The following is a 25204-nucleotide window of genomic DNA, read 5'->3' as shown; positions in this document are numbered from 1 at the left end:
CTGTCCAAGTACATATGCACTGTGTATATAATGAATGCGTAGTGGTTGATTTCCTGACCATCCCTATCGTTTTTCTTTTCTTTGTGGATTTCCTTTTGAGATAATGTTATGGGTAAGCTATAGGTGCAGATCAGTATTTACGATAATTGTTTGTTTGGTTTGTACAGTAGATAACAGTTGGGCACCATTCACCCTGAAGTGAAGACCAGTGGGATGTAGTCCGCACAAGGCAGCTTTTGCTGGAAAATAACATCTGACTTGAATGCCTTCAACAGCCTGGGGCTATTTTCTCTGTATCCCATTATTATCCCGGTCTGTTTCACAGTGAAATGTAATTTATAGGTATAGCTGTGTAAGATAGGTCAGCTGCCTAGTGGTATGTATTTTTGTTACAATACCAACGGTGGTTGTTAGCTTAACTTTACACTTAAAGATCATAAATGGGCCTTTTGTGCCTTCTTGTTGATGTATCACTTTTGTATTCCTGAGACTAACACTGATGCTCTTCACCTCTTTAAGTTGCGTCTGCTAAGTGATCACAATGCAGCGTGGTTTACTTGACTGTTTAGTATTAACTTTTTTAATTTGACGTATCTGGAAGAGTTAAAGTGTTGGTGCATTTCATGTGTAGCTATACACTAGTGTAATGTTAACAAAGCCAAGAGCAATGAAGTCTTTCACTCAGCCTGACTGTCTGCAAGAAATCAGGGGAGAAATCATTCAGTCATGCTACTCAATCTACTCATGCCTGTATCATACATCTGCATGCACATCGTGGACAGTTGTAAGCACAATGCAATATTCTATAATTAATTTTTATGATTTTCTCTTTAACTTTGGTTCTAACATCAGACATGGCATATTAAACCAGGTGTAATGCAGCACGATGCCACCTTTCTCCAAGAATGCCTGTGGCAAGTTTGAACCCATAATGCTTGTTTGAGACATGTGTTAATATTTTATGAGAAGCTAATAATTCATGCAGCTGCAGGTGTGTTTTTGTTATACTCCTTAGTAAGAAAAAGCGTACTCATAAATATAAATAGAAGAAGTGCTGTTTATTTTTTGGTCATGCCCCTGATTTGTTAGAATGTATATTTCAATTGAAATGTAAGACTTTTGCAACTGAAGGAATGTTTTTTCTTTGTGTTTCAACTGCAAGAATAGGCTACCATTCCTTGAATAAACATTTTTATTATTTTCCTCTGAATTCACTATGTACTTTACCATAAAGAAAAGCAACGTTTATCCAAACTGGTTTAAGACCCCGAGTCATTATGCGCCTTGGACACTTTTAAGTAAACATCCGCCGAGAAGATAAAAAAGAAGTCTCCATCACTTAATCCACTTATTGCAAAAACGGGTAGGCCTAATAGTATTTGAGGGATTGATTCCAATAATACCGCTCAGCCACGCCACTCCCGTTATTGGAGAGAAAGGGGTTCCTCTCAAATGATTTCGTAATCTGATTTCGATTTAATCCCTTTGTTTTTGGTTTAACACAGACCGCCAAGCATCGTAAATCTGCACATAAAAGCGCGTCCTGTTCAGAACTCACCACAGTGGCACTAAACCCCGTCCTTTGAAGCAAAATGGTATTGCTATGGACACGAGTGTTTCTTAGAGGAATGCAGATAATACAACTCGATGAAGTGCTTAATTAAAGTTTAGTAAGGCATATCAAACTGTTGTACAAATCTCGAAAAGACGACACCGTTGCTTATGAAGTAAACTATGCTCACATCCTAGCAGAGAAATAACTGGCGACAAACCCGTTCTAACGCGTGTGCGACCAAGCGCCAAACCCGTCCTAACCCGTGTGCGCGCCAACGTTTATATCCCTGAAACGAAATATTACGTATCTGTACACACTTTTTCCTCGTTCATTCCTGTGGTCGGCCTGAAAGTGGCCTTCTGCATCCAGAATAGACGATCCAGTAGCAGCCTGGATTCGCCAAGTCCATTATAAGTAAATTATATAACCGACGTTTGTTTTTAAGAGCTGTATGTTTATAGGAAAAATCCCTTGTGCTGTTCCTTATGAACACCAGATGGGAAGCTTTTAAAAACTGATGTTAAATCAATGTGCTTTAGAAGTCACATCCTTTTCTTTGTAATTGAATGTGGGAACCAAATCATTTTGCAGTTGTGCTTAATCTCCCCCACCCCCACCCCACTTGGTGTAAGCAATTAATTAACTGTGCTTACTACCTGCATGTGACAAAAGATTGTTGTTGATCAGTGGACAAGTCATCAGTCTCACACGGGCATCACAATGTGCAATCACTGCCCTTCCATCCAAAGCATGCACCCATTTAATTGTAACAGCCCTTGTGGAAATTCAAATTGGGAACATTGGCCTTGAATGGATGTATAGTTAAATGCTGGACATTAGTACTCATGGACAGTGGGGGCTCTTGAACAGAGTAGTCTGTTCAAGAAATCGAAGAGATCACCATTTTACTGAAAGAAGAGACATGCCTAAGGGGGCTTTTGAATAGATTTAGCTAGACAACCATAACACAGGGAAATCCATAAGGATGAAGACGACAACAAAATCCAGTTATAAATTTGTTTATTTCTCCTACCGCATTTGGACAAGCAGTTGCTCATTTTTAACGTAAAAAATACAAACCAATGCTTTCGTGATTGCCCATTTAATATAAAAGGGAGTGATTTCTTGTTGAAGAATCTACAGGAAAAAAACTAATTAGAAGTAATTCAATCAGGAGAGATTGCAAAGGTTTTTGAGTTTAATACCTAAATCCTTCCAAGTCCAAAATTGCATTTTACTTTGAATTAAAAAAAAAAAACCTTCATACTTGATCCAAGCAGTTATATATGGATAAAGCTCTTCTTACAAAATGCTAATAATCTACAATATCAAATTAATCTAAAATGTGAAAATATACTGCTTGAGCAATAGGAATTTTGTTTCTCGATAACATTTCTGATTAAAACTCCATGGAACTATTTGATTTGAAACAAACTTTTCATAAAATAGAAAACACTTACAACAGTACCTTGACCATCAACTTAATGGCATACTGTATGAAACAAAATAACAAAGACCTTCAAAATAGTTCATTGTCATTTTCACTTGAGTAAAAACAGAAAAAATAGATGGGAAAATAATTATAGAAAAATGTATACAAAAATATATATATAACAACAATACTGCAAGTACTGTTCTTATTTCCCCCTTGGTAGTGACAAAGCCTATTTTAGGTCAAATAACAAATCAAAAATTATATAAAAAAGCAAACAGAAGCAAATGTTTTCTTCTGTTTTAAAATTATCTCATTAAATTGTTAGCCTTGTTCTGTAACAGGAACATTGTAATAGTATATATACACCAATGTAATCTCAACACAATCATCAGTACAGAAAAATACATATATACATATGCTGTATATTTACACATATTACAGTCTTTCAGAGCCTGAACAGTCTGATTCCTGGATAGCAATGTACTCTTTGTATGTCCCTCTGTTCTACTAACATAACACCACATCAGCAAAAGCCATTTGAACCGATTGGCTGGGTTGACCAAATAATGGTCTGCTCTGCAGTAATGGGTGATGAGTGAGAATCCAGTTTCCTAGCAGCTGTCCAGGTAGCTGAAAGAGATCTTCTCTGTACAAATATGAGGCTGTCTCTACTGTGGCCAGGGCCTCCACACTGTGTCACTGAGAACAGCAGATGATTTTGAGGATGGCACCCCACTGCTGCTGTTGCTGAGCACATGAGAGATAGTGGGACAGACTCTCGCCTGGGGAAGCCTCTTCATACCTAAGGAAGAACAAGGAGAGGCCAGTTGCCCATATGGGAGAATTTGCCGTGGGGGCATGTGAAGACCAGGCTTGGACTCCAAGTCTTGGGTGATGGGCAATTGGGTTTCCCCTGCTAATGGCGGATATGGAGGGGAAAGCACATGATACAGTGGGGATTTTGCCTGTGGGCACTCCTCGCTGCTGTCCTCCAGCTCATGACTCTTAGATGCGATGAAGTGGCCAACCCTTAACAGACATGTCCTCATGCCCCTGTGGTAGCTGTGGTGATGCTTGCTGGGTGACTTCATCTCCCCGTCCTCCCCTCCAGGTCTGTCTCTCTTTCCTCCGATCGTTGGCCAAGCCTCGTGTCCTCCCTCCTGCTCTGCCTTCAGGAAGTCAACCACACTCTCCAAAATTTCAGCCTTCTCCACTTTGGGGTTCCGTAGTTTCTGCAGGAATAGAGTGATGAAGCAAACAGATTTCAAAAATGAGGAATGGGTCAGGGACACAGGGGAAAAAATAATGATGAAAGATGAAACATGACCGTTTTCCTCAGCAAGTGTGTATGGTATATGATAATGGTGGTTTTTTAGTAAAAACCAACCTCATTGTGTGTATTCTCTAACAGTAACAGACGCAGAGTCTCCAGGCTGTTATTGATGCGGTCTCTTCTCCGCTTCTCCATCAGGGGCTTGGGGACCTGCGAGAGTAGGGACAGAAAGGCACCAGTCATCCTTTGAAGTGCCTGCTGCAAAGCTATTGCTGGAGCAACATCAGCAGATTCAACCACGAAGGATTACATGTTGCAATTTAGAATTTGCTGGTGAATTTATATGGTTTTCCCTGTTCTTTTGAGTAACCTATTCCACAATATTTCTTGGTTGAAAATACAAAGCCAATACAATGCATTCAGACCTACGTTTTACAGTGCGATTTTAAATAGCTACTAAAGAGCATAAACGAATTTAATGTTGCATACATATACGTACATATTAAACGTAGCAGCTAAAATTTAAAAAATGAAAGTAACAGAATCTCATTCTTACCCTTCTTACATCTTTCTGGTCTGGGAGCTCGGCAGTTAGAGTTTTCATGACGAAGTTTTACGATAGCGGCAGCCCGACAACGAATACTACGATTTCCGATGCCTATTTACAACCAGTTAAGCTCAGGTAAGTGAACTACACTTCTTGTAGTTTGAGACCACGCCCCATTTCCCTCCCATTGGTGGCGACTGAATTCAGCATTTTCTTCGTTATATTATAATGAGGGTATCGCCCACCGTGACGTGCATTGGCGAAAGAAGCTCAGCTCAGCTAATTTAAGAATGCCAAGTAATGTATATTACTGCATGTATATGAATCAATCATCATCATAGTTTTTACAAGTAATTCGTTACACCTCGGCATAGACTTATCAACAGAAACAGAAAATTGTTGTTTGGTTGGTGCTTTGGATAAACACCAAGACCCAAACAAAGAAGAGGGCCTGTTCATAAGAATAACGGATTGTGTCAGTTAGCCTACACTTCTCCAACTCGTAGTCCAGCAAAATCATTTTTGAACCGGGAAATGTCATGAAGCAAAGTTATATTAACATTGGGTTAAGTAAATTCGTTTAAATTGAGTTTGTCAGAGGTTTCATTTTGCCATCAATCTATAACCAAACTCTAGTTTGAGTACATAAGGTGATCATGTCGATATTTGGTCACGCAAGAAAAGGATGTGGTGTCCTCAATACACTGTAGCCAATTATCGGTCGTGAGTAACCAAATGTGCTCAGGAGGAAATGTTTTTTGTTGGATGAGTATTGTAAAAACATCCCAGAACTGAGAGAGAGCGAGACGCAACGACCACACTTTGAAGACTATCGGCCACTTTGCAGTCTTTACTTTTTCCTGAGTGCAAGCCTAATGCCCCGTCAAGACACCCCACTGGGGCCTTAAGCTATTCTCACAACAGGGCCTCCATTCATTTCTAAGCGACCTGTAATCACCGAAATACGAACTGAAATGGGGGTGAGGTGCTGGCCTGTTAAAGTGTAGGGGCCCTGGTGTTGTTATTATTTTTACACGGCGCTGTTAGTGTAGCCTACATACACCAGTTGAATAGGCTACTACTAGCATACAATTGAGATTCTCAAACAATAGGCTATTCGTAAATTGAAAAATGTGTTGTTAATGATTGTTTTATTTGTTTATTTAGGCTACCTGAACGCTATGCTTTGATAAACAGTCCCTCACTGACTAACTTTTATATCTTGTAAAATAACCTGCAGCGCTGGCCCCACAACAACTTTCACCATCAACCGTTGACGCCACAGTTCCTCTCGCCTCTAAGTACTTTATCTTGGGTGTTACTTGAGAGAGGCAAGATGATACGCGAGCCATTATGCTAATTTGACTTGTCGGTAAAGAAAAACAGCAGTAGGCGCAGAAAAGAAGGGCCTGAATGCCATCCTTTACCATGTGTTATCAACCTTTCAAATTGCCGAACAAGTAATGCTCATAGTTAAACGTAAAATGTGGCCTACCTATGGGTAATCTATCTCCGTAATGTCGTGGAAATTCTCTTACGCGGAGGTATAAGGATAGGCATAGGCCTACTAGGCTACTCTTAATGCGAATTCTCTGAGCGCCCAATTATGAGATAATCAGCGCAGCAAATTTCAGTGGAGAAAATACGTCAGTTTGTCTGTTACAACTATCGATATATAATTTGACACCATTAAAAGTATCTTCATCATAGCTAACGACAAGCTTTATTCGCTTGTTATTATTTTCTATACCGGAGTTTCGATAACAGTTTGCTAACACGAGAGTCTCGTTACGGTGTCCACCTACTCCGCAATCCCCTCACTTTGAATGGGATATGCGAAGATAACACGGGAATGATCGGATCACTGACGCCCTGTTGGGATTATCTGGAATTAGGGAGTAGGCCTACTGACGGTTCCAGTTAACAAAAAAAGAGAGAATTGTGTTTATTGTAATTTTGTATTGGCATTGATCCGTGTACAAAGAAAACAAAAATTATGTATAAAATGTGTTTTTTTGCGAGACTTTTAGTGTTTCTGCGCAATTACGAGCTCATTGATTGCACTAATGATGATGTTCTTACATTTTTAATGTTGCAATGCAGGATTTCGAGGGGGTTATTCAATCAAAGTACCCTATACCAAGCAGTTTTTCTTAGCTTTCAGGTAAGCTATGAAAGGGCTCGTTTGGCCTGATCCTTGGGATTTCTTCTTCTTTTTTTCAAATTAGGGGAAATATTGCAATGGTCTAAATTAAAGCAGTATGATGTTTAAATTGTTCCCGGGCCGTGTGTATCTCACATAGTTACCAAGATCGCGCACCGTTTTTCAAAACGATACAAAGTTTTTGCGGTGTGCAATCTCAATAATTTGGATTGTTGATTAGCAATATTTTCTCATTTCATGATTGTGATATTCAAAGTTTGGGTATGACAATGAACATACGAAACCCCCCATAAAGGGTCTGTGTTTACATAATATCGTTGGTTGTTATGTTTACGCATACAGTGTAGGCCTGCCAAATATAACAGGCATTAAGTCAGCTTGCTTACAAATATGCCAATCACATTGCTAAGCAGCTCACGTGAATCATCGTATTACAGCAGTTTCAAGGTGCTAATCTCTAGGCTAGGCCTACCTGCTCAAGTGAAAAATATACTTTCGAGGCTTCAAATTAATATTCACTAAAAGTAATAAACACCCCAAGCAGTAGGCCTACCTATATTACACAATACATTTTGCTCAAAAGGGTATTTGGTATACTACATTTACTTTCATTGCGTTGTAGGGATAGCATGTTGTTGAAGTGTGGGTGTTCGTAGAGAAGAGATTCGATCTTGTGCAGTGCACCTGCGTTACGGGCCGGAGAATAAAAGCCAGTCTGACTTTACTCAAACGCCTCAGAATTGCCCCGCCCAGTAAATAACCCGCAATAGAAGGCGCATCGCGCTTGCCTGCGCCACTGAAGGAATGCAATTAGTGACATCTGGCCTTTCAGGCCATATCACCGGCCTTGTCCATTTGAGAGCAGTCCTTCTAATAGCGACTCTTCAGGCGCGTCTGTACAGCGAACAATAGAAACAAAACGTAGAGTGAAGGATTTCAGAATGTGAGGTCCAGTGGTACGTGAGGTGGGAAATTGCTCAGCTCACGCGTACATTTTATTAGCTGTTTTTCTCGTAGATTTGTTAACGATTTTCAATTTCATATAAATAAGCAATAGCCTATATAATACCTTATACTTATTGAAGCCTTGATTTGTAACTGTATAACGCCACCATGTGCTTTGATTGGGCTAGTGCTTTTAAGGTTTGTCTTTATGCTGTCTTTGTGTGGCAGTGTGAATACCAAGTTGTGCTATTTACTATGCTAAACACTTGGATTAAAAATGTTTTTGTGGAAAGCGAATATGTTTTATGTTCTGGAGCAACTTGCCATATTATCATAATTCAATTACATGAAATGGCATACATTTAACTTTAATAACTGCTCAGTCCCACATAACATAGTGGATTCTTTTTCAACGTAGTGTTTACAAACAATGTTTTGGAAAGACATGCTTGTCTATACTTGAGACCAGAGAAACATGATCATTGTAGAATTAGTATTGTAACGGCCTAGCTCACCCTCCGATACCGTAGGTGGCAGCAACGCGCTTTTTTGGTGATACACTGGCCTTCAAAATTAAACCGAAGAAGTATAAGAAAATATCACAGTAACCCATTATCATGTGAAATAGCTATTTGAAAATATGGATTTGGTCTTACAAACTTCGTGAAGGAAATGGATTCATTTCTTAGCGAATTTGAAGAGGCCAGTAAGACGGTAGGTAGCTGCTTGCTAGGATATGTAGTTGTCAGAGATGAAGATAGCTGGCTGACTAACTTTCAATTCAAAATACGCGGTACTTGTCTCAATGTTGTTGCTACGTGTGGTGCAACATTATTTGATGACAGTTAGCTATGAGCGATCGTAAACATGGAACAAAATATTTTATGTGAAAGTAAAAAATACACCACACCGTTTTACTTTTAAGTGACACTAGGATCGATAAGTTGTAGCATTAGTAAAGAAAACAACAGAGCGTTAATTTACGTTTGTTATTTTCTCCCCCATTGCAGGAGCTGCGCTGGCTGCGAGAGCTATACCAATTTGTAGAAGACAATTTGTGCACTGTGACAGGCCACAATGCTGGTTATTCTGCTGCACAGCTGGCGTTGGCAGTGGTTAGAAGAGTTCAACGGGCAGTGGGCACCAAGACCGCCATGCTGCCCGTCGGCTACAGGTGCAGCAGACAATTTAACTAGTTTAATGCGAATAAGAAATGTTTTAACGGGTAAAAAAGAGCTTATGTTCTTTTGTACATGTTACGTTTTTTACCCATAAGAAAACCGTATAAAGGAGTTCGGAGATGTGCAGTGCACCTCAGCGTTCAGAGTATCTGTGCATAAACCATTACAACTCTTGCCCCATCAGAATCATGTTCTTTTTTTCTGTGTTACTGAAGGTTAGTCTCCGTTTCGGAACTGGTCACCAGGCAACACACGTTCTGTTGTAGCCATCTCACCTGGACCACCACTGAGTACAGAGAGTGGACCAAAGAAGCAGAGGGAGTGCTGTCCAATTACAAAGCTTTGTCGCCTGCCTACCTTCTCCTGATTGGTTTTCTGATTGATGGCAGTTCAGAGCCAGGTGTAACATGTGATGGAACTTGGAAAGTGATGGATGGAAGTGGGAGTGTAACCTGTGAGGTAACCCACCTTTCTAAACTTAACACACTTTGCCAATTCAATTCTCAGATGCTCAAATACCATCAACATTTTTCAATAGTGGCATGCATCATTCACTGCTCAGGTGCATGCTTTCTTGTGATAGCTGCAATTGGGTAGGTTGAATAGTTGGTATCTTATTAGCTCAGGGAGATGGAGTAAGGTTTCACCATACAATGGGGTTGTACCATACACTCTATAGCTCCTGGAAAGAGACATTAATGTTTGTGACATTAGTTTCCACTAAGAATCTTGCAATATGATCGGTTCTAATAGGTTTTCGGGCAGCATTGAGCTATTTTGTGATTGACCACCTGCCAATTAATTGGGGCTAATGCCCGCTTCCAGTTGACTCTATAAGTCAGAAGAAGTTGGCTGAGCAATGGTTTATAAGCAAAGCACATCCCTGGAAGGTGGGAAGGCTTATCACACATCAGTATAAGCCTAGTTAGGCTCATAGTACTATAAGGCTGTGAACTTCTTAAGTGAGGCTAATTGTACCAAGATGGCCACAGATTTAGCCTAACTAGAGTTGCGTCAGTATTGTATACATGCATATTATACCATATGTATGCTATGTGTACCCCTTAATATGTGCACCTGTCAGTCATGTTGTACCCCTGAATAATGAATTGGTGCTAATTGTTTTTAGTTTTTTTCTTAGCTCTAAAACTTGCTTTGATGATGCTGATGCTGTGGTGATTGGATGGGGAAATTCCCCACTGTGTCACAATGAGAACATCCACAGGAGTAGGGTGAAAAAATGATTGAGTTTGTTTCTCTCTTTTTGAGCAGGTTCTCAACCCCTCACCTGAGTGGCTTGGGCAGCTGATGCTATTTCCCAGTTGGAACTACATCCCCCAGCATGCTTCAGGTCAGGGACAGGAACCAAAGGGCTACCTCGAGATGAGTGCTTCACCCCTATCTCTCGTCCCCAGTCCTAAAGCCTTTGACCCTGGGGGGTCTCTCTCTAAATTAATGGGGACCGGGGAAGCTGCCAAAGTACTGGGGCTGAGGTGAGTGGGGCCTCATCGAACTAAGTCTTTGTCGTACAGGTAATTTTACATTTTGAAAGGCAAGAAATGTACCAAATGTAACAAGTGCCAAACAGCAATAGACTCAACAAGAGGGATGAGAAAATTTACTTGCTAAAAAAATTAATTGTACTGGTTAGCAAACATGGTGTGTGGGCTCATTCTTTTTATTCACCATAATTCTCTAACAATGACAGTGATTTTATTGCCATTATGCCGCAACATATAAATATATATCAATAAAGTGGACCTTTGCATCATGAAAATTGTAATGGCTAAAGTAATTGTGTCAAACAGGAAAAAAACAGGCTCCTTATTCAGACTGATTAGACATTTCAAAGAGAAGAAATAGCCTGTTGGCACATACCTTAGTAGTTAACTATATACTGTATACTGGGGAAGGAAACGCAACTAATTTGTTACAAATTATTTAGAGAGGTGTTCCTTGCTGCTTGTGTTTCATCATCAGGGAAAGGCAAAGAGGCGTTCGTCTCCATGTGTTCGGGCAAATTTGCACAGTGTGCCCCCTGCTGGAAATTGGGGTGAAGTCATTCTTCTGTTTCTGTCTGAAAGAGGGGGACAGCACTGTTCCTGTGCTGGTCATGGTGAGCGTGTCTTCGTGTTTTGGAGTTTTGCTTTCAGAAAGCTGGAAGAGAAAGGATTATGGGAAGGGAAGGAAGGTACTGTTGAATCCATATATTAGGAATCCACATTTTAATCACAAGAAAGCCTAATATGTTTTGATTGTACTGTGAGTGACCTTGACAAATCTTACGAGTGGACAACTACAGAACATAGGTGCTGAAATGACCCAGTATTATCAGAGCAGAATTTCTATTAATACATAAATGTGGTGCCGATTGCATGGTTCTTTGAAGCTCATGGTGTAGGAACAGTTCAGCGTTTTTCTTTAGCTATATCTTTAAATTATACCCAGTTTTATTATGAACAACAAGAGCTTGTTAAGAAAGACTTGACAGTGAAACCGTTAGAGTACTCAACTCAAAATGAATTTTTTTTGTTTTAATCACAAGCTGTTGTACTGTGAATTAACTTGGCATGAATTACGATTAGACTTCTAGAATCAGGGGAGTCAGTTTCAATTTGGCATTTGTCCAACCAAACAACGACTTAAAAGTAATCCAATCATACAGTTCCCTGTGCGTGTGTCTCCTCCTTTCTCATTCCCTCTCTGTTATTTCCCTCCTCCTCTCTGCAGGACCCTGGCTGTCTGCGCTGGCGGCAGTGTGTGCACGTGGCCACGTTTGTCTGCGTGTCGGGTCTGCGTGTCTGCGGGCTGAGGGAGTGGCCGGGGCACAAAGTTCTGTGTGCCACCCCCGAGTCGCGCTTGCAGGTCCTTAAAGAGCCCCCGGCCGCTCTGCTGACCTGGGAGGAGGCGCTCGGCTCCTCTGGGCATCATGGGAAAACCGGGTTGGAGAGTCAGGGGCGACAGGACATGGAGACGGACACACAGTCTGAGGCGGGCACACAGACTGACAAAGAAAAACAGGCAGAGATGGACACGCAGTCTGGTATGCAGACAATTACAACTCTGCCACAGAATTTCCCTGTAGCCAAGACCAAAATTTCCAAAATGATCAGCTATAAGGTGAGAGCCATGGATTTATTGATATGGTTCCCAACCTTGTTCCTGGAGATCAACCAGGTGTCTCTTTCAGCTAATTAGCAGCTCAAAGCTGTTAATGTACTCCAGCTGTTGAATAAGGTGAGCTTTGTCAGGGTTGGAGTGAAAACCTACAGGGTGGTAGATCATCAGGAACATGGTTGGGAATCACTGGTTTATATAGATATTTATAGCTGGCCATTGTGTGTCAGTGAATCAGTGAATTGGAAGCTCATTTTCCCTCTAGGGGGTGGTATCGAAGGTGCTGAACTCAGAGGCGGGGCTCTATGAGATTGACGGGACGGTTGGGCTGTGCCTAGCCTATCAGCCTCTGCAGAGAGGAGGCCATCGCTTGCGGCCAGGGGCAGAAATTGAGGTGAGGGAACTTAATCTTTTTAGGACATAGCAATACATTAGAACTTTTAATCCTTTTAATTTGTCTTTCCATAGCCCTTACAGTAGTTTATGTTTATTTTAGGTTTGACTGTTGTGGTACTAACGTTGAGGTGCTGTCATGTATTTTGTTATAACTATTAAAATTTTGCTCACAAGGTAATAGGGCATATTACTAACACTGAAGAGAGTAATTCATTTGTATTGATATTGGGATTTTGACTAAGGGCCTCCAGTTAAAATTAAGATTTTTTTCTGTGAAATTTAGCTCATAAAAGTAGCAGTTTAATAAAACCTCATCTACTTTTGCATCAGTCTGTATATTAATTAATACACTGGTTGAGTGACGTCGTAAAAGGTAGAGTACAAGTCTCTCTTCATATGACCTCCTCTGCTCTTCTGTCTGGGTTACATGCCCTCCCTTTTCCTAGCTCCATGATGTCCATTTCCTGTACCGGCCATCCCCGCACGCCCTTCCCACAATGCTGTGCGCGTGCCTGCGCTCCAGCATACGGGTCATATCCTTCAGCCGACTGGAAACAGAGCTGACTTCCTGCCACCCCAGGGACTCCCCTGCACTCTGCCTCCTGCTGGAAAGGAACCTGGGCGTTTCCCAGTACCTGTGGCTGTGTCACTGTCTGAGCGCGCTCAGAGAGAGGTACGCTCTGCATGCGTTTGTGTGTCTCTTTTATCTGGCCCTTTTTTTTTTGGTTTCTTCCGATTTGACAGGCGTGTGCTTTCCTCCAATGATATCACGTCCTTAAATCTGCCCCAGGCTGTGCCCCCGCTGGGTGCGAGAGGGGCGTCTAAGGGCAGCAGCACGAAGGCTGTTGAGCTGTGTGGTGCCGCCGGGGTGGGAAGGCGGGAGACCAAGGGAACTCTACAAAGAGATGCTGGAGGAGCCTCACTGCTGCCCCCTAACAGAGGTAAGGCTAACTGCATCTTATCTAGCATGTTTTTTGAGAACCATTAAGGGGAAATTGACTTTCTGGGTGTTTTGATATTATTTGAGTTTTAGTTTACGTTTTCCTTTTGCCCAGAGAGTTCTGGTGTGTGGTGAAGAATAGATTAGCTATCTACATAAGTTTCGGCTTTACAATGGCTGGTTTAGAGCATTCAGGGGTTTGTGGTCAAAAGCAAGAATTAAACTGCAGGTAATTCCATAGCACACTGACCATACAGTGACTCTTTGGTTGTGGTTTGGCTTTTCTCCCTTCTCTCTTTCAGTACTCAGTGGACAGTCCTTCATGCGAGTTGATCTCCATGCGAGATCTGCGGTCCTGGATGGAGGGAGAGTGTTGGGATTCCATGTCCCTGCCGTCCTTACTGCCCGCCTCAGCCCCCCATCTTACCCGTGCTGCACTGAACCCTCTGCTCGCCTGGTCTGTCCACGTCCTGTCTGCCGGGACCCTGCCCAAACCCAAGGTTGGTGCATTTGTGTAGCTGTATGAACACACTTTAAACCAGGGGTGAAAAGGGCCTATCAAGAAGGTGGTGCATTGAAATTTTGCATGTGTCAGACTATGTCTATTAGCACTGATCATGTTCAAGATAAGTAATCTCAGGAACAGCTCAAAAACCTAAGACCAGATTTTCTGGAGGTGTTGATGACATTATAACCTAACTGGTGAAAATTTGATCCATTTTGAAATAAAAATATTTTCACAGATAAGCTTTCAATATTGAAATCACTCATAACTCTGTTACCTTTAATTTTGACGTGTACTATGTTTGTCTTCGACTTGCCATATCTACATTGCTATAGGTCATAGAGAAGTGATTTCTTATATAATTTTATCAGTCTCATCACCCTCTCACCCCCTCTCTCTCCAGGTGCTGGTAGGTGTGTTGCGGGTGAGTGGGCGAGGGCCATGTATACAGTTGGAGGACCAGACGGGGGTGATGGATTGTGTAGTCGTGGAAAAGAGAGATGACCAATCCTACTGTGCTGCCTACAACACTGCCTGGTTAGGTAGCACATGATCCTGAATTGCCTACACATATTACACATTCACAGACGCAAACATGGGTGCTCACATACACATACACATGCATACGTGCTTGGTCACACATACTGACATTAACATACCCACGCACCCACTCATACACACATCCACACCTCTCTCTGTTTTGTACTGCGTAACGTTTGGAATATTGCTGTGCTCAGATTGTTTAGTGTGCGTTCAGCGCTACGCTCTGGTAATGGAACGATTTCTGACGGCCGACTTCCCTGCCTGGACGCACCTGGACCAGGAGCGCTACATCACACACAGACACTCCAGGTACCGCACACACACTCACACATGCATTTCACACACTCTCCAAATATTACACAGCCTCATTACATTACATTACATTACAGGCATTTGGCAGACGCTCTTATCCAGAGCGACGTACAACAAAGTGTATAACCATAACCAGGAACAAGTATGACGAAACCCCTAGAGAGAAGTACCGGTCCAAGTGCAGGGAACAACCGCATAGTTCAACTTGGACCCTGAAGGTTAAACTGATTAACACTAACAACGAGAACGGCAACAACGCAGTCTATGGAAAAAATACAAGTAGTAGTTAAGACAGTTAATGCACCTAAGTCAACTACGAAACAGCTGCCTAGTTACAACCCTAAGCTTACAGTCATTTACAGGGGGGAAGGGAGGGATGGGGAGAGGTGCAGCCTGAAGAGGTGAGTCTTCAGTCGTCGTTCGAAATGGGTCAGTGTCTCAGCTGTTCTGACCTCCACAGGGAGGTCATTCCACCATCGTGGAGCCAGAACAGACAGGAGACGTGTTCTGGAAGTGCAGGTGCGAAGAGGGGGAGGTGCTAGGTGTCCTGAGGTAGCAGAACGGAGGGATCTGGCTGGCATGTAGGGTTTGTAGGCCTCAGATACAACAAGAACAACACAGCTTGGTATATGAAGCTGTTTTGCGTCTTTCACATTAAGAAGTCAGCTCTTGGAGATCACACTCTAAACATACTCTTTCTCTGGTACATACATCATCTTGAAATCCATATTAAATATTGCAGTGGGATGCATCCAGTTGAACAGACTTCCTGAATGAGTGTGTCCTCTTTCTTCCTCTCAGGCTGTACATTCAGCTGTGTCTGGATGACCTTACTGTTCTCAGGCCATCTGTCGCCATGGCGAAGTTCCTCAGCTCCTCAAATCCAGAGAAGGGCAGGGAAGGGGAGCAGCAGAGGGATGAGTGCGCTCCCCATTCAAGCGCAGACCAGCCTGGTGGGTCCCAGGGAAGTGAGCGGTCCAGTCATCTCAGAAAGGAAAGAGAGAGCCACAAACAGGCCACAGAGGAGCCTGTCCTCTCTGCTGTAACAGGAAACCGCCCCAAACTCAGCGTGGATCAGACGAACAGGAGAACCAGGCCAGGAGAGGAAAGGACAGCAAAACATGCCAAAAGAGCAAGAAAAGATGACAAAGATGACAACCTAAAGTCAAAAACCCGAACTGTAGAGGATAAACAAGAAAATACAGGAAGTGGGGAGAGGGGCATGCACAAGCCACCCCTGACTGACCCCGCCTGTTCATTGACCTCTGGCTGGTTGAAGGTCGCGCCCCCTGTTCCCTGTGTGTCCGTTGTCTTCTGTGTGGAGTCCAAAGAAGGACTGGCCTTTCGCAACGTCCAGGTTTCAGAAGGAGACCCCAGACTCTCTCTGTGTTTTGGGGTATCCGCTGTGTTGCTTGGTGGGGTGCAGAAGTGGAGGCAGGACCCCAAAAACTGTCCCGTGGAACAGAGAGAAACTACACTAAGGGAAGCCCAGAATGATAGGGTAAGCTGTTGCCTTAGTTGGCCAGCAGGTGTCACACTTTTCAAGGGCATCCAGGCTTATTTAAATTTTGTGAATGTACCTTTGTTTTTGTTTTTTTCATTAATGTCTTATGGAAGATCAAATGTAAAGTGAAGTTCCCAAGAAAGAAATATAGCTGTTTAAAACCTAAAAACGATGGAAAGCGTGTTGTGGAACTTCACTTTAGGCACATGGATAATGATGATGTTGATTGGTAACTGACTGATATGTCTGGTGAAGCACTAAGCGTTAGGTGTAAGTGTCCTTTAAAAAAATATGGCCTGTAAGCATTGAACAGCTGGGCAGCAGACATTACATGCCGCCAGGACGTATGTTCATTTTTGTTCTGTCAGTCCTCCAGCTTCTCTTCCATCTCAGATGTGCCTACGCTCTGTCTCTCTCTCTGTCTCTCAGGTGGAGCTCCAGTTCGTGGGCGAATGTGTGCGCTGGTACCCCTTGCTGCAGCTTGGCTGTGTTTACAGGATAGTGGCCCCCCACACTGAGGTCAGTGCCCCCTGCGAAGAAAAGCACCCCCCCCCCCAACTAACGGACCTTTAGATAAGCCACGGCCCTCATGCTGTTCTGTATTGTAGTTCACTACAGAAGAGCTGGTTTGAGACTCCACCCTTACACAAGCATCAGTGTTTAGTGCTGATTCTGGTACATAGGCAAGTGAAACTGTTCATTTGAAACCGTCTCCTGAAATGACTCTGCTTGTTAGTGAGGCGTCATATATTCTTCTGCAGCAGTCAATTAGACAAGCTGTCAGCCATGGGAAAAAGAGAGTAAAATATGCTCATTAAATTATTGAAAGCTGCTATTTGAAGTTAGATAAATGCAAATGAAGCGGCACTGTTGGTTAAGCTAGCTACCCCGCTACAGTGATGGCTGCAAGCTTTTGTTGAGCTGACTGCCTCATTGGTGATTAACTGACAACAGCCATTAACTGACAACTACACGGATTCCCTGCATGCCCCAGCCAATAGTCAGATTTACCAAGCTAAAGCTGTGGCATGCTTTTACCATGGTGTTTCTCTCCCCTGGGAATCGACTCTCAGCTTTTCCGCAGAATTATGGGAAACAGGGAAACCACTCCAGAGGAATTTTGTGTAGGTGTGTGTGTGCTCAACGGTGCACCTGAGCGTTGTAACATGTAGGTCACGAGAGGCTGGCCGCGGTCTCGTACGAGGGCTCAGTGCGCGTGTTTGTTTCTGGTCTGTTGGCTGATAAGGCTCTGTGTCATACTGACCTCTCCTTCCTCTCCTGTGCCAGGACCCTGGGGTTCTCCGTGGCTGCGGTGTGCCAACGCAGGGCGGTGCCCAGCTCCAAAGCGTGCCCACCGTTCTGGTACAGCCCCGCTGGCACCTCCACACCCTGCCCCTCCAACAGGTCAGCGGCATATCTCTGCATTCCATCACAATTCACATGTCGCTTCTGAGCAGATATCCATTGTCATTATTATATTCATTACTCTTAGTATATCTACATACTATTATTCTGCATCCGGGCAGATATCCATTGTCATTATTATATTCATTACTCTGAATAAGTCTACATATTCCTATTCTGTATATGTGTAGATATCCATTTACTCTATTATTATATTGATAACCCTTGGCAAATCTACATATTGTCATTCTGTAGTTTATATCCTCAGGTATTAGACTGAAGGAATTGCACCTTGCGCGTAGGCACGGCAGACTGGTAGAGTGGGGTTAATGGGCTCTTACGGGGTTCACAGAGTCATGGGGTTTAGTCCCAGTTGGGTCTATGACGTATCAAGATTTCTGCAGCAACTGTTCATATTGGCAGTGTGACCTAATAAAAAACTTAGGTGTGGTGTGTGGATGTAAGGCATAGCATACCTTTAGACTCCGTGCTGCCAGTACCCTCTGTATGTGTGTGAGCATGCCGCATGTGCGTGTTTGTAAAAAATGAAAAAAGTGCCACAGACGCACTGCTCTCAGTGCTTGCCCTTAATAACCCGGTCTGAAGGACGGAAAAACAAGTGGCAGAAATGCAGAATCAGGGCCGACGGTTACGAAACGCCAGGTTTTCAAACACCGATGGCCTCCAGAGGAACGGTTACAGGCAGAGCATGGTTTGAGGGCGCTGTGTGTTTTTGCAGGGAAACGGGCGTGTGCATCAGAAGGTCACGTCTGTCTCGGAGGTCCTGTGCTGCAGGTAAATGCGCTCCACCGTATGTAGACTCCGTCGGTAGTGGGGGGGGGGTTCTGTAGATTTTCTGAGCCAAACAACGCGTGTCTTCGAGTTTGAATGAACGATGACGGGTTTGTATGTTAGAATCTGGTTTGGGGGTAACACCCAACAGCCCTTCTCAGCTCTTAGAAGTCTGACGCACTGCGATTCTTTCATGTGGCTGGATTAAGACACAGAGGATGGCTATTGGCCCAAATTTCCTTTTTTTAAATCTTTTTTTCTGGTAAAGACTCTGTGTTGGTTCCTCTGTAAACAGTTTTTCTTTCTTCTTTCTGCAAGTCATTGTCATGCCATTATATAGGACCCATATACTATTTTCCAAGACTAAATGTGAATATACTGAAATATTTTTCAGCTCAAGTGCACTCTTATCTCAGACCTTTTTGTGAGTAATTTTCCTTACTGGCCTCGCTCCCTTAATCTAACAGTTTTTGTCATTTAAAAAACGATTAGTCCTTTAGTTTCAGCCAAATTATCACAACAGTAATCAGTCATTACAATTGTTGGCTACTGTAGGTAAATGCTATGAGACCATATCTCTAGCTCTGACCCTATCAATAGTGCTAGGAAATGCTGTTTTAAGCAGTCGTGTGTGGTAACTTAAGTCTTGTTTTGTTCACCCCAGCACTACCTCTTCCTTGGTATCCTTTGAAGGAGTGATTTGTCAAAGAATACCGCTGCTGGAGGAGAAAGGGAAGACCCTTTCTGTTCAGTCAGAGCTCAGGGAAAAGGGTAAGAAATTAATTCTGAAATATTTAAAAGCCAAATTCCCTTCTTAAATCGTGGATTCTTAAATCATGGAATTACTGTCAAAGAACGTTGGGTGTAAATGTATGTGACAGTGTTTTCAAAAAATATTTTAATTCCTTCACCAATTATTTTTTGTTTTTGTTGAGAACTTTTATTTGCCCTTGCATATGTATTTCTTCATCACATTTTTTTTGTGTTCCTTCTTTTCTTGTTTATGTTTTTCACTTGTGTCCCTGTAATTGTCCCTCCTTCTGACTCAATGTTTCCTAGGTGGGTTTTGTGAGGGACGCATCTCCCGCACATGAATGTGGAGTCACTCTGCTTTGTGTGTGAACAGGTGTGGATGTGGAGCAGACTCTGAATGTCAGGCTGACAGTGCAGGATGTCCTGTCTCCTGGCCAGAGTATGCAGGTATACGCTGACCTCTCCCAGAGACCGTTCACCCCGGGCCTCGTACCTGGGGCCACAGTGCTCTTCCAGACCTTCCAGCGCAAGGTTTCCCGGTGAGTGCCATCAGCAGTGTATGAATATCTGTACTGATTCTTTGGTCATTTTGACTTGAGTGCCATTAAAATAATTTTTAAAGACTGTGCAGTAAAAAAAAACAGTCAAATCAACATTTTGTTCATATCCTGTAGCAACCCCTCCACGTAGCAGTGTTTGTATTGTAGTCTGTACAATGTTTAGTAGGGACTGGTTTGTAAACAAACTGCTAGGTATGTGTGCTGAAAATGTCCTTACTGCGTAAAGTGTTAATGTAATTAAGTGGTCAGTGATGCATGTGTTAACCTGCTATGGTGACTTCATAGTCTCATGAAGTCATTGCACTTATTATGGTATTACGGTATTCCTGTGTCAAACTACTCCCTGTCTTATTCAGTGTATGTATTGCAGAGGTGCAGGGGCCTTTCACCAAAAATATTATAAGTTAGAAGTTTGTCACTGGAGCTTCTAGCTGCAATGGCCCCTGTCATTTCAGATGGTCTTCTTGCCAAATAGACATTTTTGGCCCATAAATTAAGAATGTAAAACATTTGCATTGATTAACTTATCCCTGCTCTAACTGTATTTCCTTGTGTTTTCAGGATCGGCTGTGTGTATTGCCGCTCTGTCCCCCTGAGTTGTGTGACCGTTACTGCACTGGCACAGGCTGGGTGATTCATTTTCCATCATGTTTTTTGCCTCTTTGACAGTCAAATGAGGTTTTATGAGCCAGTGAACCTGACAGTTGCACTTCTGCACTAGTAATTTAAGATTGTATTCTCTCATCATTTTCCTTTCATGCAGTCTGTATTGTTTTTTTATTTCCGTGCCTTAAATCCTGACAGCTACATCCATCTTTTGGCAATACAGCATTTATTTATGGCCCCTTTCTGTATTTTCATTTTTCAAGCTCAGCGGAACTCAGGACTCCACCTCCCATCATGCACCTGGGCGAGTGGGCATTGAAGGGGGCGCAGCACTGCGGCCTGGCTCGGGTGCGGGCTCACGTGGCGTGCGTGCTGTACCTGCAGCTGCAATGGGTCTGCTCTCTGTGCTCCAGTGTCTTCAAACAGGTACTCTCCAGCTCCTGGAAAAGAGCCCTGGGTAGATCCTGTGTAATACACTGAGTTTGTCATGGCTGAAACCGGGCAGGTGACGAAGGGAACCTATGACATTATCCGCATCTTATATAACACAAATATTATTGGTGGTGCGTCAGCAGTGTGGAAAACAGCAAGATTAGGTGTCATGTGAATCGGGGGAGTCACGTGTTTGCCCCCCTCCTGACGCCAGCAGGAAGTGTTGCAGCGGGAGATCAACAAGATCCGTTGTGTTCGGGGTTGGGAAACCCGGGGATAGAATCAGGGATAAAATACAAATTAAGATAATAACTGGAAACGGTGCGTGACCCGTCTAATACCGCCAGCATTTCTGAAGCCACTGTGGTTTTATCGTGATGACCGTCAGACTTCCAGAAGTGTAATCAGGCCTTCGCAGAGTCAAAAGGCAGGGTGTGGAACTAGAAAGCCTGAAAAAAAAGATACAGCCTAAATTTTGTGAACCAGGAGTAATAGAGGTCAGACCAGGACAATGAAAAAAACTGCTGACAAAGTACTTGCATTTTCTTACACATTTCAAACTTCCCTTTCACCTCCAGTTTACATCATCTGCTTAATCAGCAGGATTGACATGATTCTTGGTGAATTTGACCTTGTTTTGAATGTTTTTGAACGTCTTATTTTTTCTTATAACAGGACGCCTGCACTCGAAACTACCCACCATGCACTTCAACCACTGGAGTCTTCCAAGCAGATGCAAAGTGAGTGCATAGAATCTTTTCCTGGTGTGTCTGTGTGTGTTGGTGATTTGCAGCACATATGGCATTGTCTGTGTTGTAATGCTGTAGTGTGGAATTTTGGCTAGTTGGTGAGGTCATGTATGTGTGTGTGTGTGTGTGTGTGTGTGTCTATGTGTGTGTGTTTTAATGTTACAGTGCAGAATTTAGTTGGTGAGGTGATAGGTGGTAATGTGTGTGTGTGTGTGCGCCTGTGTGCGAGAGAGAGAGAGAGAGAGAGAGAGAGAGAGAGATAACTGAGAGCATCTCTGCTGTATGTGGATATATCTCAGTGAATAACTGAATCTGTTCTCTGTGTTGTGTTTACGTGTATGTGTGTGTGTACTCTACAGGGCAGTGGTGGAGGATGGTACTGCAGAGGCCCAAGTGTGGTTCTCCTCTCAGACGGTCTCACATCTGCTGGCACTGAGCATGACAGAATGGGAAGGACTACAGCGGCTGGTCAGGGTCAGAGGTCACCTGAGAGTGCACCACCAAGGGAGGAGCGTGGTGAGAGCCAAATATCAACCAAGCTGCTCTTAAACTGTGATAAATCATTCTCAGACAACTAGATGATGTTCAAAGATGAATATAAATTAATAAGAAGAGGGGTGGTGAATTTCAGCATTGCCCATTCAGTCTGTGCTCTGTTCATTTTGATGGCTCAGAAGAGCCCGGGAGACATGCTGAATCAGTGACTTGTTGGTAGATTCCTGTGCCTTTGCAGGCCTCAGGCATAGGAAAGCTAACTGCATTAAGCCAGAGTGAAGGATAGGGGGAGATAGTGAGCTGTTTACAGGCAAGCCCTGTTGTGTATGACATCACTGAGGGACTGACAAATGAAGTCTGGTCTGAAGGGTATTCAAAAAACAAAATTGTACTACAAACCTCAGCAGGACGTTAATGCATATTAAATTATTGCAGGTTACTTGGAAGCGTTGTATGTGTTAAAATATGGCACTTGAGAATTTGAAACATTTGATTAGAATCATACTTACATTATTGTAGCATTATATTTTTAAGGATCTACTCTCATTTCGGGGCTCTGTTCCATAGTTTCAGTTAATAACCAATAATAAAATAAGCAGGGACAGGGATCTTCTGAGAGCATACACATTTTTTTTTCTTTAGCCTTTATGGAAGCTGCTTGGTTTTATTCTGACTTCATTATTTTGAAGAGCCCTGGAAGAGAAGTCCTACCTGTTCAGGGTGAATGACAACCAAGCTGTGTTGATATTGACCAAATTAAACCAGACAACTGCCTTGAAAATTAAACCAGTCCCAGCTAACACCTAGGTCAGAGCTCTTTTCTTTTCAAGGAGCAGTGACCTAGGCGTAAGCTGGGACTGATTATTATACCAGCATACTGCAGGGAGGTAGTCATGTAGAATCTCATTTAGTGTCAAGTCTTACAATGGGTAACTGTTGCTAGCTAGCCTGCTCATTATTATGTTCCCTTCCCAGCCTGTTAGCCGGCTGTCCGCGGTATACAGTAGATGACCTGCAGTTAGGGTTTGCACATTGTTGTGATGATTGTGATTTTATGCTGGGGAAAAAATGAAAAATAATACCGAATCTCTTTTAAATGACCTAGATACCTTGCTGGTAATATTGTAGGCACCACAACTTGGCACCAGTCCGACACTTCCGCTTCAAAGTCTTGTTTAGCCAAGTCCATTGTCAATAGTGTACTCTGTACTCTGAACTGGCATGAAAATACAGAGAAATTTTTTTTTTTTGTATATTTAAGGAAATATAGTCAGAAATAGCTCAAGGCAACAAGGAACAGCAGCACTGGTGCTAAGGCACCTTTTGACTGACCTTTAAAGCACTGACTGCATGAGCTCTAGTTCTGTCCAGCCATCATACACAGGCCTGGCCGGCAGCCCCACAGGGCAGTACAGTCGGCTCTACCGTCACCGGGGGTAACATATGACTCTTCCTGATTGGGCGCCCACCAGTCTGTGCATGTGAAATATCTTCCTCCGACTCCGGTGGTCGGCATTGCCTGCCTCAGAGGAAAGTGCATGCTTTTATGAGCCGTCCCCAGTGTACGACGGCATTTGCGACAAACGTCACAGCAGGAGCGTGTTTGGGCTTTCCTAACTGGGGGAAAAAAGGGTGGGGCGGGGCGGGGCGGGGCTTTTGGTGAGATGTTGTTCTGTTATGCCTGAAAGGTGTTTCAGGTTGAAGGAGTGACTCTTGGGCCGGGGTGTATTGCAGGGGTCTGACGTGGCCTCGGAGGACCCCCTGCTGCAGTACCTGTCCTACCTGTGCGTCTGCGCAGCCGTCTGCCGCTCCGTCACGCTCACCTGTGAACTGCGGTCGCGGTCGCAGGGCGGCGCTGCGCACGGACACGGTCAGCCATTTAAAAAGTTTCTATATTTCAAAATATTTTTCCCAAATCTGTATATAGTCTGTCTATATATTGCATATCAAGTCTTGCCTGGTACCCATACGGTATTTTCAAGGACCCCCTGGGGACCCCTTTCGTTTCAGCAACAGTTGAACTGCCAGGTCATTTTATTGCTGTGAACAGCATCATTTGAATTGTTATATTTCCTGGTTTTATTTTGTTTAAGAAAACTTCAAAGTACTCTTGTCATTAGTTAAAGCATAGCGTGTTTAAGTCATTTCACTGGAGGTTTAACGGGAAATTAAAACTGGGCCATAATAATTGTACATTTAAGCGATGTTTTATTGAAAAAGCGAACGCCCTATTCGTCATAGCCCCTCACAGGGGCTCATTCAGAAGGATCCTTCCCTGTCACCCACAATGCTTTTCTTCCAGAGAACACCCAGCTGAAGAGGTTCACCCGTGGGGACCGAGAGTTCATCACCAGGATCCCAGCCCCCCTGCAGCTCCAGTGCACTGAGCTGAGAGAGTGGGAGAGCTCCATGTGACAGAGAGAGGGAGAAAGGGAGATGGGAAATAGGGATAAAACAAGAGAAGATAAGCAGGAGAAAGGAAGGGAGACTACAGAACTGGAGGGGGAAGACAGAATTAAAGAATGAATTTGTGTGTATCATGGGACAGACGTTTCAAGGTGACATCCGTTCTTACCGGCTGAAATGGTGTGGATTTCCTGATGATTTGGATTTCCTGATGATTTGGCAGCACAGAGTGAGAAGGAAAGACACCCAAGAATAATGCTTCATAACAATGTGTACTGTAATAACTGTAGAAGTGCTCTAAAAGTGTGCCATATTGTTTACACTTTTTTAATGTAAAAAATTAGTTTTGTATTAAACCATTAAACTCTTTTCTTGATTGGTGCAAGTGTGTGTGTTCCATTCATAATCCATCTGCCTGCATACTGATGCTAGTTTGTATTATCAGTGGGAACGCATAATAATTATAAATTATATGTAGTAATAATGAAGAGAAAAGATTTCAAATAAATTCAAAAATAATAACTCATTAGAATTGTTACAGTTATGCCAAGTCAAATTAAAGCAGACATATAAACAAAGATTCTGAGAGC

The 25204-nt window shown here is 43.0% G+C and overlaps 2 protein-coding genes across 2 annotated transcripts; one reads left to right on the top strand and one right to left on the bottom strand.

The window, feature by feature from the left end:
- Nucleotides 1-2558: 2558 nt before the first annotated feature.
- Nucleotides 2559-7081, bottom strand: her5 (hairy-related 5). The gene is made up of 3 exons (XM_064329061.1): nt 4820-7081; nt 4378-4473; nt 2559-4222 (listed from the first exon to the last, which is right to left on the bottom strand). The coding sequence occupies exons 1-3, from the start codon at nt 4865-4867 to the stop codon at nt 3659-3661; spliced, it is 708 nt and encodes a 235-aa protein (XP_064185131.1). The 5' UTR covers nt 4868-7081; the 3' UTR covers nt 2559-3658.
- A 1392-nt stretch (nt 7082-8473) lies between these two features.
- ctc1 (CTS telomere maintenance complex component 1) lies at nt 8474-24995 on the top strand. Its single transcript, XM_064329060.1, has 24 exons — nt 8474-8633; nt 8930-9093; nt 9316-9559; nt 10373-10593; nt 11081-11216; nt 11831-12220; nt 12483-12611; nt 13060-13286; nt 13404-13554; nt 13856-14053; nt 14462-14600; nt 14796-14910; nt 15715-16414; nt 16847-16936; nt 17705-17821; nt 18561-18616; nt 19278-19384; nt 19740-19905; nt 20488-20556; nt 20796-20958; nt 21640-21704; nt 22073-22229; nt 23943-24078; nt 24511-24995. The coding sequence occupies exons 1-24, from the start codon at nt 8592-8594 to the stop codon at nt 24621-24623; spliced, it is 4095 nt and encodes a 1364-aa protein (XP_064185130.1). The 5' UTR covers nt 8474-8591; the 3' UTR covers nt 24624-24995.
- The last annotated feature ends 209 nt before the right edge of the window (nt 24996-25204 follow it).

This window comes from Anguilla rostrata, chromosome 3, assembly GCF_018555375.3.
Source record: "Anguilla rostrata isolate EN2019 chromosome 3, ASM1855537v3, whole genome shotgun sequence".
Taxonomy (NCBI): domain Eukaryota; kingdom Metazoa; phylum Chordata; class Actinopteri; order Anguilliformes; family Anguillidae; genus Anguilla; species Anguilla rostrata.
The sequence above is the reverse complement of the archived record's forward strand: the minus strand, read 5'-3'. Positions and strand labels throughout refer to the sequence as shown.